Source organism: Nymphalis io, chromosome 13 (genome assembly GCF_905147045.1).
Source record: "Nymphalis io chromosome 13, ilAglIoxx1.1, whole genome shotgun sequence".
NCBI lineage: Eukaryota > Metazoa > Arthropoda > Insecta > Lepidoptera > Nymphalidae > Nymphalis > Nymphalis io.
This window is the reverse complement of record NC_065900.1, coordinates 7,153,655-7,167,523: the sequence shown is the minus strand read 5'-3', so window position 1 is coordinate 7,167,523 and position 13,869 is coordinate 7,153,655. Positions and strand designations below refer to the sequence as shown.

General features: G+C 34.3%; 1 protein-coding gene across 14 annotated transcripts in view; it reads left to right on the top strand.

Annotated features, from left to right (window-relative positions):
* LOC126772772 (protein lap4-like) overlaps positions 1-13,869 on the top strand; it is a 70,093-nt gene that overhangs the window by 42,634 nt on the left and 13,590 nt on the right. For 11 of the 14 annotated variants that reach the window (XR_007669694.1, XM_050493328.1, XM_050493329.1 and 8 more), the window contains 11 exons: positions 4,435-4,640; positions 4,775-4,908; positions 5,407-5,491; positions 5,954-6,161; positions 6,826-7,016; positions 7,322-7,433; positions 7,680-8,005; positions 8,231-8,329; positions 8,629-8,877; positions 12,995-13,105; positions 13,176-13,355. Coding sequence is in view for 13 of the 14 variants with exons in the window: in XM_050493328.1 (XP_050349285.1) it covers positions 4,435-4,640; positions 4,775-4,908; positions 5,407-5,491; positions 5,954-6,161; positions 6,826-7,016; positions 7,322-7,433; positions 7,680-8,005; positions 8,231-8,329; positions 8,629-8,877; positions 12,995-13,105; positions 13,176-13,355 (1,901 nt within the window). In the remaining variant the exon portion in view is untranslated. The remainder of the gene's footprint in view (positions 1-4,434; positions 4,641-4,774; positions 4,909-5,406; positions 5,492-5,953; positions 6,162-6,825; positions 7,017-7,321; positions 7,434-7,679; positions 8,006-8,230; positions 8,330-8,628; positions 8,878-12,994; positions 13,106-13,175; positions 13,356-13,869) is intronic. The other 3 variants (XM_050493334.1, XM_050493335.1, XM_050493332.1) reach the window with 3 other exon arrangements.

Genomic DNA, 13,869 nt, shown 5'->3' with positions numbered 1-13,869 from the left:
TGGATCTTCTTTGATACACATCTAATGACAACTATCAGAGCGGAAGTTAATATATAAATTAGAATTAACACGTATATATTTTTAAAAGGTGCGGTCTGTAGATATATAAAGATAATAAACAAATAAAAACAAGAAGTCAATTCCTTTAAATTCTTTTATAGCATACGTGTTTCGGGCGATGACTCATTAGTCACCGTTTAGATGGTCATTGACAAAATATAAAAACTCCAAGGTGTTTCAAACATATATACCATATTATGTACATGTCTATACTATGTACAAGGTATATGATGCGTGTGTCGGAAGACACCTGCTTGATATTCTTCGCATTCGTAAAGTAACGTGAGTAACATCACATATGTACTTACATGCTTTATATCGAAAATGTAATAAAATATAAGTTCGTTCTCAATGTTCAAATGTATTATAAATACTTTTTTGTCAATTGCCACTTGATACACTTTATTATGAAATCGTTTATAGATAAGGATTATTATAAAATACTTTGATAAAAAGTGTAAATGAAAAAGGCGTGGTAGTATAATTCGAAAAAAAAATTGGCGGTTCCTGGAAGTAGAATCTATATATCGAGCATGTGATAGCTTAACGTTTCATTTAATTTTGTAAAATGACTATTTAAACCGGTGAGAATTTAATTGAACAAAACATAGACTGAGATATATATGTATATATACACATGTAAGATTTACAAGTTATATAGTTGACATGAGTATAGTGTAACATAATATTGAAATTATGTTTTAGCTACATGGATATATATATGATCAATCAAGCAGTCAATCGTTAACTGCTGTTTAATTATATTTCGGTACTTTGTCAACTTTTGATCGCAATATTCAATCTCTCATATAAAAATAGCTTAGATCAATGTTTTTTTGTGAATTATATTGAGAAAGCCGATAAGTTAGCGTTAAAATATGAGCGATTGTTTTGTGCATTCAACTCGTAACCTTTTCGATGCCGTCGGAGGTGGCATTGTCAAAAGGACAAGAAGTGCAATATAACATTTTAAAACTACCTGACACATATACAACAATAATACATTACATTGTTATTGAGCCACTTGCTATTAATTCATACAAAATCTATAAACTTCTTTTAAACTATAAAAATATAAAATTCACAAAGTAATAAAATGTTAACTAATCATATAATTATTATTTAAACTTCATGAATATCAACGAACACTAACTTCACGCTTTTTATCATCCACATATGTAGTCTTTTATCAAGTAATAAGTTTATCAAATCGTTTTTAACATGAGATTTTAAATTATTGATAGGGCAAATTAAAATTAATATTTTATTTATTTTGATACGGATTAATATTTTAATAAAAAGTACTGTCGATATTTTTGTTCTTTACAAATTGGTTACTCTTGAGTTATATACAAAAGACAGATATATGCTGTCGCGTACCTTTCTCTAGGCATTTTGGAGACCTAAAAACTTTTCATACCGACTTTTAGGATTGGTAGCGTTTCCTTCAAAAGCTCTTGTATCATCAATATTTCACTTTGACTACGTCATCATATTAACCTATACCTTCGACCGTTTAGCATATGCCTATGTCTGTAACATTAACATGAAATAAAAAAACACATCCGTAACCGTAACAGCCTGTGAATGTCCCACTGCTGGGCTAAAGGCATTCTCTCCTCTTTTTAAGGAGAAAGTTTGGAGCTTATTCCACCACGCTGCTCCAATGCGGGTTGGTGGAGTACACAAGTGGCAGAATTACAGTGAAATTAGACACATGCAGGTTTCCTCACGATGTTTTCCTTCACCGTAAAGCACGAGATGAATTTTAATCACAAATTAAGCGCATGAAAATTCAGTGATGCTTGCCCGGGCTTGAACCCACGATCATGGGTTAAGATTCACGCGTTCTTACATCTCGGCAACTCGGCAAAAAAAACACATACCTATTTGTAATATTTATCATGATTGTGCATAATGACGTTGAATCTATAAAATAGACCTATAAACGCTAAATGTGAAAATGTTTGCATAGCACAAATATATTTTTTATTTTCAATAATTTTGAAGTCACTCACTTCATGTTTTAAGTTCAAGTCTATCATAGCCTTTCGATACAGCTAAAGCGATTTGCAATTTATCATTGTTATATGAATGTTGTATGGAATAGTTCTGACTTTCACCTGTCTATTAGGTTACTATTTAAGTTAAATTACTGCTATTCCTAGAAAACAGCATTTCCCAATGAAATAAGACTACTAACTGATAAACGATAGTCACGAATCCCTCTATTAACTATCACGACTCGGTTCTGGGATACAATAGAAGCGCTGTTACTCGATTTAGGTTATGGGAGGGGTGAAAGTATCGAGACTGATTGGCCATTGTGGTACACTCAGGACGCGGATGCAACGACGATTCTGGATCATGATTTCACAACGCTAGCTTCATTTATCTTGCCGTACTGATTGTCGTGCGAACCATACGAAAGACTTGCTCATTTATTATTCAATTCAGCGACGTCTGTATCGGATATGTGAATAGGAGAAACTGCAATTGTATTCGAGGTGTACCTTTAAAACATTTTCAGTTCTAAGGTCTTGGTTGTGTTCTATCTCAGATGCGTAACGATAATAATAATAATAATAATATCTTGAGACATTATTCACACACGGCCATCTGATCCCAAATTAAGCAAAGCTTGTGCTATGGAAACCAGACAACTGATGTACTACATATATTACTTTTCTTTTGTAAATTCATACTTATATAGATAATAACACCCAGACTCAGGACAAGCAGACATGTTCATGCACACAAATGTCTGTCCTGGGTGGGAATCGAACCCACAACCTTCGGCGTGAAAGGCAAGTATCTACCAACCACGCCAACCGGCTCGTCAAGATCGATAAATCGTATTCCGTAACAGCCTGTGAATGTCCCACTGCTGGGCTAAAGGCCTCCTCTCCTCTTTTTGAGGAGAAGGTTTGGAGCTTATTCCACCACGCTGCTCCAATGCGGGTTGGTAGAATTCACATGTGGCAGAATTTCAGTGAAATTAGACACATGCAGGTTTCCTCACGATGTTTTCCTTCACCGTAAAGCACGAGATGAATTATAATCACAAATTAAGCACATGAAAATTCAGTGGTGCTTGCCCGGGTTTGAACCCACGATCATCGGTTAAGATTCACGCGTTCTTACCACAGGGCCATCTCGGCTTCGTCCAAATCGTATTCATATGTTGTTATTTGTATATAGTTTAATACTACATAGTGTACCGGTTGTTAAAAGGGCAAACATTATTGCTATTATTATACGTATGTGATTCTGGGACTGTATTGCTTGACCTTGGAAATTATAAATTATCTGGTGCATGTTTGTGATGCATTGTTCGTTGGATTGTCACGGGAGTTACAGTTACTCCTGTGGCGGTTCGTTTCCAACGCCCACGATTAATTATCGAGGGATCTAACCTAGTTTAATAATTATAGCGGTACCGTTTATATTATTGTATGTAATTATATGAAATCTTGTTTATCATAACGATGTGAAAGGTATTCAGATTTTTCAACTTTTCACTTGTAATAAATACCTATTTCCCGTATTTAAAATTCTATAATTACAATATGTTTTTGCTCGTTACTTGCTAAAGTAATAGCAACTGTTAGTATTCGATGAATCTATGCAATTACAGGGAAAGGTTTTCCTTATAATTGTCGATAGAAGACAATTTTCACAACTTTTCCTTATAACTGTTTCATTTGTACGGTCGTTAAGGTATATTTGCTGTTTTTTTTTTGTATGCGAATCTGTTTTATTTATATATAAGCAGTTATTACTGCTAATATATATATATAAATAAGTTATTACTGCTTATATATAAATAAAACAGATTACTTATTAGTGATCGTGTATGTATAAAATAAAATATGGCTTTGTATTAAACAAGGTTAACGATAATTTCTTATGTACAGTTTTAATTAGATCTATTTGACTAAATACTTATTTAATAGTCGGTTCACGTTTGCTTGTTAAGATTTTATTATCGAGTATAAACACATATTACGCTTACGACTGCTTACTGCGTTTTAATTTTTACATGTAGTAAGAGGAAAAAGAAAATAATTTTAGCTATCTTATTGAAATAAATGGTTATTCGAGCGATCCGCATTAGCTGCGGAATTTGTAGTTTATTGTTTGTTAGCTTTCTCTTCGAATAAACAATTTTCGTTGGTTCTAGAAATAACAATATTATGTTTTCGTTTCGATTAATAATATGATTGAATATCTCCGACTCTCTAATTATATGATCGTTTCACAGTAGATATTTATTTTTACAGTAGATTTTTGTTAATAAAATATATTGAATGTCTTTATATGTGAAATAGCATTACTTTTTAACAAAGAAAGTATTTCATTTTGAATTCCCAGGTGAATCGGTATCCGAACGCGCTGACAGCGAAGCACGAATAGTAAACGATCAGCGATGTATAGAAGTGCGCATCGCTCGCGCTGCGGGCGGCCTCGGTCTCAGCATAGCGGGCGGACGAGGTTCTACGCCGTATATTGGCGATGATGACGGCATCTTCATTTCTCGAGTTACACCTAATGGGCCGGCGTATCTAGCTGGCCTTAGGGTAAGAATACTTGAAGTCATATAAGTTTTTAATCATGTTATTTTTGTTTATTTTACACAATTGATATTTAGAAAGAAATGGTATATTAATAACATAAAAGTAACAAAACGACATTGCATTTTTATTATTCTCAGGTGGGAGACAAAGTGTTATCGGTTAACGGTACTTCGGTGATAGAGGTTGATCATTATTATGCAGTGGAAGTACTAAAGGCGAGCGGTTCGACGCTCACCCTCGTTGTGACCAGAGATTCGCCGACGTCAACAAGGTTCAATGATTTTTTTGTTATTGAAAAAAAGTCACATGAGTGAATGAATGATACATCTGAATGTAATGAAGGGAACCTTCTGCTCATATGTATGTGATTCCAAGTACGGCATCTAAGTAATTACGTAATTTGTGCTCTATTCACCATATACTTGTCCCTTATAACGGAAAATATGAATACACAATACAGTGGTTAAGCGTCAGTGTACCAAGTGGAGTAGATTACTAAATGTTAGTGTTTAGTTACATTTATTATGTCGTAGAAAAAGAGTAACTACTTAGTTAGTCTGTCGGATTTTCTCAGTAGAATCACCAATTCTTAATTTCCTGTTAGAGTTTCTGATCAAGAAGAACATTTTGATTTTCATGTATGATATTCATATTTATTATTCTCCATGGTACGTAAATCAACCGATTAATCCTTGTATTGTTGGAGTTATCGAGACGTATAAAATGTCATTGAGCACGTTGAATAAAAATACATATTATATATTTTTAGAACTCACAGCCGAGCCGCGAGTGGGGCGAGCCATCACTCTGTATCAAGTACTACCGATACTGTATCTACATTAGAAAATGGACAGGTAATTTAATCTATATCATTTTATTACATTACATTAAACAGAGATAATGGAAATTCTTTTAAGATTATATATTTTTCGTTTTTTTTTTTTCTCGATGCTTCGTAATGTCACTTTTTAATACTAACAGGGAAATATCATCTAAATTTTATTATAGAAATTATATAACTATAATGTATCACGTATTTTATATTATTTTGTTTAAAAAAAATGTAGAATATAAAATATTTAGAAATGCGCCAACAAATATGAAGCTTTAATATCTTATTTAGATATTGCCATTACAAGAGATGTTAGCCACTTTGATACTGTAAATACTCAGCTGATCATGAGAGAGCTTTTGTTGTAAATTTGCACTAGCGTACTTACCGCTCAAATATCACAAACTTATCATTGTTCGATACTTAACCAATAAGTACTCCCCTGGGCTTAACGGCAAATTAATATTTCCAATTATTTTTCAAGATACCAACCGGTCGAGGTATTCTGAGCAAGCCGCTCATCATCAGCAACCAGTACGCGCAGGAGTTCGAGCCGGAGCACAAGGAGCCGCCGCGCAACCAGACCACGCCCACCAACACCGTGAGCTACTCGCCCTCGCCCACGCAGCCGCCCTCCTACCAGCGCATGCAGGCCTCGCCGCCGCCGCCCACGCAGCCCTACGTGCCGCCCGGTAAGGCCTGAGACGATTTTCAAATTTATCTAAAAGTAAATAACAGTTCACATTTTAAAGAAATCAGAAAATAATTGGGTAATTTTAAGTTGCTTTAAATACGAGATTGCTCGCTTAGAAACTATTTGGGCGGAATGCTGTTCTATTCCGTCACCTTATAATAACCTGAAAGCTATGCAATTTTAAAATGAAATATCACGAGAATTGTTTTTTTTTTCTAAATGTGTACTGAGTTTGTTAAAGTTTTAACATTTTTTATTTTTGAGGTTATTATTGTAAATGTTATTGTTGATAAAAACACGATTATTTTTAAAGTCGTTATAATCGCAACGATAAATATTATGTGAAATATTGCATTATTTATCTTATCATGTTGTCACGTTTTAGGTGCATTATTAAGTGAGTAAAAAATAAATATAATACTTTTTATTTATCCTTATCTGGGATTATAATGAATGAAATAATTATTCGTTATCATAACACTATTTAATAAGGTTTGGACTAAGAGTAGATATTACTTTAGTGAATAACAAGTACAAGCTTTAGCTAAGTTTAAAAAAAGTTCAATTTATATATACGAATTCAACTATTAAGAGATTATGAAATAAGTAAAAGTAGAAGTAATAAGTAGATTCAAGATGTTCATTTAATAATTATTTTGCAGTCTATCAACAAAAGGTCCTCGTCCATACGACTCTCATACGAGATGGATCGGGACTAGGGTTCAGCATAGCCGGCGGGAAGGGCTCCCCCCCGTACAGGGAAGACAGCGATGCCATCTACGTGTCCCGGATTTCTCCGCAAGGAGCCGCCGCCAAGGACGGCAAAATGTTAGTCGGGGACAAAGTCGTCTCGGTGAGAAAATTTGCTTACCTATCTTTTTGCAGGGTGTTAATTGAAAATCTAAAAGTAAACATTTGGATACACTTTATATTACTTTATTGTTAAAAATTATGCAATGTTTCATTTTGACGTACAGCGTTTGTATACAAAACAGCAAAATGTCGTTGCGTGGTTTGGGTCGTGGCATAAATCCTATGGAAATACATACATATTCTATCGGACTAATTATATTGTAAATATTTTTTTTAAAACTTAATAACTTTAAGTTTCAAAAAAATATTTAAACTTAAAAGTAAGGTGCAAATTAAACATTTCAGATCAATGGTGTTGATATGGAAAGTGCTCCTCATGAAACCGCTGTCTCGCTGCTAACTGGACACGAACGATTTGTGAGACTTGTCCTCCAGCGGACAATCACACCAGAACAAGGTACTCGATACCATATGATTGTTTCGTAGAATGTATGGCTTTAGATTGGTGTAACGCCTGCTTATTAAAGCTGATGCAAAATAAAATGCAATTTTACAAAATGCGTTTTATTAAAATAATAATAAGTTAAAATAATCAGAAAGAATTACATTTTTAGTGATAATAATTAAATTGAAATGTACAATTTTTATAACGTTACAATTTTGTTAAATAATTTTATTAAAATTTGAGGTCATTCCCGTGTAGGCGAATTGCTCCCGCGGAAATCCACATCAGACGAAGTGAGAGAGCACAAGACGAGCCTGTCGAATGTGAACGACACCACAACACAGAAACCCACCTCTAACCATGTTCCGACTATAATCGGAAACCACACCGCACCGCGAGTGACGCATGTTATGTCACAACCGCAAGTGCATACGCAACCTTTATCACAACCATCACCGCAACCGCAACCGCAACCGCAACTGCAACTGCACTTGCAACAACAACCACAAACACAAACCACCTTTGCACCGACAACAGCACCACCTCAACCGGCTCCACGGAAACTGAGTCAGACCAACGGAACGGTAAGGTTTTTGAAAAAGCTTTTTGGTAGTCTTATTGTGGTAACGTACTTTTGGTTGTTTTTATTATTTTTTATGCTTTATTATTTTATTCCCATCCTATTATATATCCCTGTTTAGGTTTTTTTTTCGTATCAATATTAGTTTTCGTATTGTCCATGCTTATACTGTAGTGTACTTGTAGTAGCGTAGCGCTCGAGGTATTTAATTGACGATTGTTGACTTCAGGCGGGCACGAAACCGGCAACTAACAGTACGAGCACGCCTCTAACTCCCGGCGCCAATAAATTGCACGGCTCTAACGACGACGTATTCGACGATATTCAGGTAAGAAGCGACCTCCCGCCGCTGTACATATTTTGCAGGTGATGGGTTTCCAGTTTAACACGTTCACATCCATTCGCTTGTATCATAGCTTACATCATTTCTCCTCATACACTCTCATGTCACGCCATCCTCTCTCTCGCGACCCGACGGCAAACTGGCGTCGGTCGCGGCGGATATCCGTCCCGCAGCGTCTCGAAATATAGAGCTCATATTTCGAGAGCGCTAGGAGCGCGATATCCGGCGCGACCGGCGCGAGGCCGGCGGCGCCGCTGATGCGATGTGAACGTGTGGCCCGTCAGCCGACGCGCGCCATGACGAGCGCGGAGTTCCAAGCGATGATCCCGGCGCACTTCCTGGGCGGGCCGCGCGCCGCGTCGCCCGTGGAGCGCGGCGTGCGCGTCACCGTGCAGCGCGCCGCGCCGCCCGCGCTGCCGCCGCCGCCCGCCGCGCTCGGCCGCGTCACCGAGACCATCACCAAGTCCACCTTCACCGAGACCACGGTCACGCGCGTCACCGACAACCAGCTCGTCGAGCCGCTCATCATCGAAGTAAGACGCGACTCCGGTACCGTTTGTATCTAATGTATGCGATAGGCCCGACCCCACTCGGAGACGAGTGAATCTTCCTAAAATATGTAAACGAAAAGAGTGGTTTTACGTTTCGTTATGTGACCTCCTTAAATGAAACTTATTTAACGAAACAAGAAATATCGAAATATATTATGTTTTATATTGAGTTAGTATGCTTTGTGCTCAGTTGTTGTAGAATTTGTTGTTGAGTTTATGCTGAGTTTTTTTGCTAGATTTCCCGTAAAAAGTATAATATAAGGTACATTATTTATATTTATATTTATTTATATACTATTACTCAAATGATCTTAATTTAAAAACGCAGTATCCTAACATACTTGATCAATTTACCTTCGATTTAAATTGTCTTAGGTTATGCGGTATCGAATCAAATCTTGTCGTTATTTAGAGAATTTATAAATAAATTAAACAACATTTAATTTAATGTTATTTATCAAACTGTGACTGACTGCTAATATTAATTATTCTGTTCACGAAAAATTAGTCGAAAGTAAATATATCCAATTCCTAGTTAATGCAACTTGCTTGGGTGTATTGATTATGAATTAGATTATATAGATATGATTATATTGTGGTAGCATTTAATTATTTCCAATGGCAGCAGGAAAATAGATAAATAAACAACTTTGACCTTGAATTGGCAAGACATTCAAGTTTTAACTAAAATGAGGAGAAAAGTACAGAAAAAGTTATTTAATGTAAGAAGGATCAAGAAATTAATTATATATTTTATTCTTTATTATACCGAGTTATATATTAACATTTAATAGACACATATCACGTAGCTTGTATGTAATTTAAAAAAAAAAAAAAAACAAAAATTGTTTTAAAAATTTTATTTATCTGATTCTGATTCAGAATTGTGAACGATTCAGACCTTGTTAAATCTAATATACCATCGAGTTGTTTCATTTCTTCTTCTATTACGTGTTTTATGCACATTTAACGTCTTACTATCTGTGCATTAACCTCCAGGTGTTTTTGTTACGTTGCGTCGGCCAAAAATAAGTATTAATTTATTTTTTATTTTATTTTGTAATTAGTGACTTAAAAGTTCATAATAATAACCCCTTTACTGGATTGATATATTACTTATATACGAGTATATGCTTAACAATGTATTCAGTAACATATTAAATATATTCAATATTAATATATTCTTAAAATGTAGAAACATGACATATTTTTTTTGTAATTATTATGTATTATTTGTTTTTCATTTTTTTACTAAACAGACTTGGTCGTGAATTACTGACGATTCTTAAAAAAATGGCACCTTGAATTATTTGAAGTCAAATTAAAATGGCTATAATTGTGTAGTTAAGAGAAATAATGTTGTATTATAAATGAAGATTTTTAATCAAGAATTTTTTGCATTGCATAAAATAGTATTGCAAATAGTCTTTAATCCTCTTGCTTCTGGAATTATTTTTTGTCTATGTGCATGAAATGAAAACTTCCTTAATCAAATTAGTTTTTCAATAACCAAATGAACAGTATTTCATGTTTAATAGTAGAAATACAAAATGCATCTTACAAAGTAAAATTATTAAAAAGAAAAAGGTATAACAGCTTAGAAATAAAAATAATAAATAGTAAATGCGAGAAAGGTTTAATTTCAATAATAATAATTTTTTTAACGTACGGCAGTAAACTCTGCCTGATAATTGTATCGGATATTGTTTTCAAAAAAATGAAAACTGACATTGCAACGTGTCAGGCAATTGACAACATTTCATTTTTTCAACATATATATTATTACGTGTCCATGTTTTTCCTTTTTCGAAATTCTTCAGATTTCATTCAATTTTTACTTTGATTTTGTTTCATTCATAAACCCCAAATGACGTAATGCCGTGTGTGTGCGGCATTATGATGTATGTATTATACCTTTGACAAACAAAAAAAGAGACCAACACAGTTGTTATTTAATTTGCCTTATCAATTTGGCGCCATCAAACTTTGAGCTGTCTACATTTCAAATATTTAAAACGTTTACTTTATAGACTGGTATGAAACAATATTTGAAATCCTTCAATGGCGTGTACTCATCACATGGATCCGTCTTGATTTGTAATCTTTAAATATGCCATTTTCATACTTGATAAAAAAATAAGTCGTATTTTTGTTTACAATAAAATGACATTGTCACATTGTCAATTTCTTCATATAAAATATCACTTTTTCATCAGACCACTTGCCGTTCAATCATTAATATGACGTCATCACACATTTTATACATTTTGTTTTCTCCCAATTTACGCATTACATTTTTTTTTACAAATATTTATTCAAGCTCAGGATAGGAAATTAAAGAAACAGTATTTTTTATTTCAGTATTTATAAATTTTGAGTGTCAATAATAATAATATTTTAAAGGAAACTTCTGACGTAATGTATTCTGTAACCAATTTATAGTGATTTTAATATAAAGTACATTTACAGCGTTGTTTTTAAATTTTACGTTTCTATACTGATTCTCTTCTTTATCTTATATATTTTGAGAATCGTGTCACGGATATTTTTTTTATTAAAGATTTTTTTAGTTTAGAAGAATATAATTTCTGCCTATTTAATAATAATTCGAAAAGTACACGTTAGTTATGTGCCTCATGTTTAAAAAAAAGGCTAGAGTAAAAGCACGGACGCACCTTTAGCGATAAAAGGTCCTAACTTTGAAAGTCTTACAGAATTTTAATATAAAAAAAAATCTAAATAAATTTGGAGACTTAATTTTTCTTAGCTAATTCGATAATTATTTTTATATATTGAGAAAAAATAAGACGCGTCAAGTTTTGCCGTCAAATTATTACATATGCCTTATAAATTTATTTTACTAAATAGTAAAATAACGAAATATCGATTATCTTTATATTTTTTTGTTTATAATCGTTATGCTATATGTTATTGAGACAAAATAAATAATCAATTATAATTGGCTGCTTTTAGGATTTTTTTTTAAAAACGTTTCGTTTTATTATAATGATTATTGCACGCCATCCATAATATAGGAGGACTATGGAAATATGTAAGAGCGTATATAGATATAAAGGAGATATATATATATATATATATAGAGATTCCAAATATATAGGAATACGGAAAAAAAATGTCAACAAGTTGTCTTTGTATAATATCATAGTTAAAAGAACTTTACATATTGTTCAAAATAATATTTAAAATATGTGCAACAGGAAAAATTAAATGGAATATGGGATCGCATGGTGCAAGAAATAGTCGGTACCAGTTGGATAAATAATAATTAATTAGTTTAAATAATAATTAATAAGATTTTCTGCGGCACTTCTAAACGGTCGATCCATTAGAATTAGACAATATCAATGTGAATAAAACTGATCATTTATATTTTGGTTACACGGACGAAATGGTACGTCTGGAAATTTTAAACTGATATAATTAATCAACAAAGAGGTGGAGAAATGTGCTCATTGCGTAATACTAGAAAATGGGATTGTATGTGTCTGAAGTATAAATATTAATTTTAGACACTTAACTCAAACGTATGCGTCAAATTAAGTCGTAGAAATAGCGAACTACAAGCGAAAAACTTTGCACAAAACTAAAAGAATGAGTGTTTATAAAAAAGTTATTAAATTAAAAATAAAGTTTTAGAAACATTTGTACACATAGCTCTTAAATAATAGTAAAAATGGACGGTAAAATATGTAACTTTTAATAGTTTCTTTATAAATAAAGTACGAAAACGATTAAAATATATGAACTATACTTCAAATAATATAAGTATACTTCAAATATTTTAATCGTTTCTCAATTTTTTTTGTCGGAAATAATAAAACTTTCTCTTTCGCGTGAATAAAATTAAACGACGAAATAGTATAGTCATGTTACTTGTTTCCTTTATATCGTAACTTAACGGAAAGCGAGCTACTTTCCGCGTAAGTTCGATTTCGATGCTAAATTTAATTCGTATGATAAGGCTGATCTAATCTATCGAAACGACAAAAAAGAAACTTTCAAAATTTGCTTTTTGGCTTTGTAATTTATTCTGCAGCAGTATCACCCATAATGCAATGGTCCTTTTTCGTTGTTACAGGACGTGACACTAGTTAAAGAAGGAGGCTCCCTCGGGTTCAGTATAATAGGAGGGACGGATCACTCCTGCGTGCCTTTCGGGGGGAAGGAGCCCGGAATATTCATATCACACGTAAAATCCCGACGATAACGTTCACACCAGTGCAAGGAACGTACGGGCTCTAACCGTCGTCGTCGCGCAGGTCGTGCCCGGCGGCGTGGCGGCGCGCTCGGGCAAGCTGCGCATGGGCGACCGGCTGGTGAAGGTGAACGGCTCGGAGCTGCCGGGCGCCACGCACCGCGACGCCGTGCAGCTGCTGCTGCAGCCCGGCCCCACGCTCACGCTGTCCGTGCGCCACGACCCGCTGCCGCCCGCCTTCCAGGTCAGTGCCCGCGCCGCGCGCCCGCCCCTCGTGACACAGGATTCGCCGCCTTCCATTATCATTACACCTGCACCATTCGATCTATGCGTCGATGACAAGTCGATGTCCTAGAACATTAAAATAAATTATCTTTCGAGTTTTTCAGCCTTCAGTAGATACCTATTTCTATATTTTATTTGTTGAGCTGGAAAAGTATTTAGAAGGAATCAATAATCTTACATAATTATTATCGAAATGTAGTCAGAAATTTAATACTTTAATAAACGTTATGACACACAAGAGAACGACCCTAATACGAAGATTTATTTTTTGACTTGGCGATCCTGTGTCATTCGTGCAGTAAGTTGTGTTATATTAATGATTGTAAAACGAGTGACAGAAAGCTTTATTGATTTGTGAATTTAAACAGTCGCATTGCAAGTTATTTAGAATGCCATGTCATTATATACGAACATGTTATCTTGTAACGACATACACTTACAAATTGTACCATGTGCATGATCGCAAGTTACCG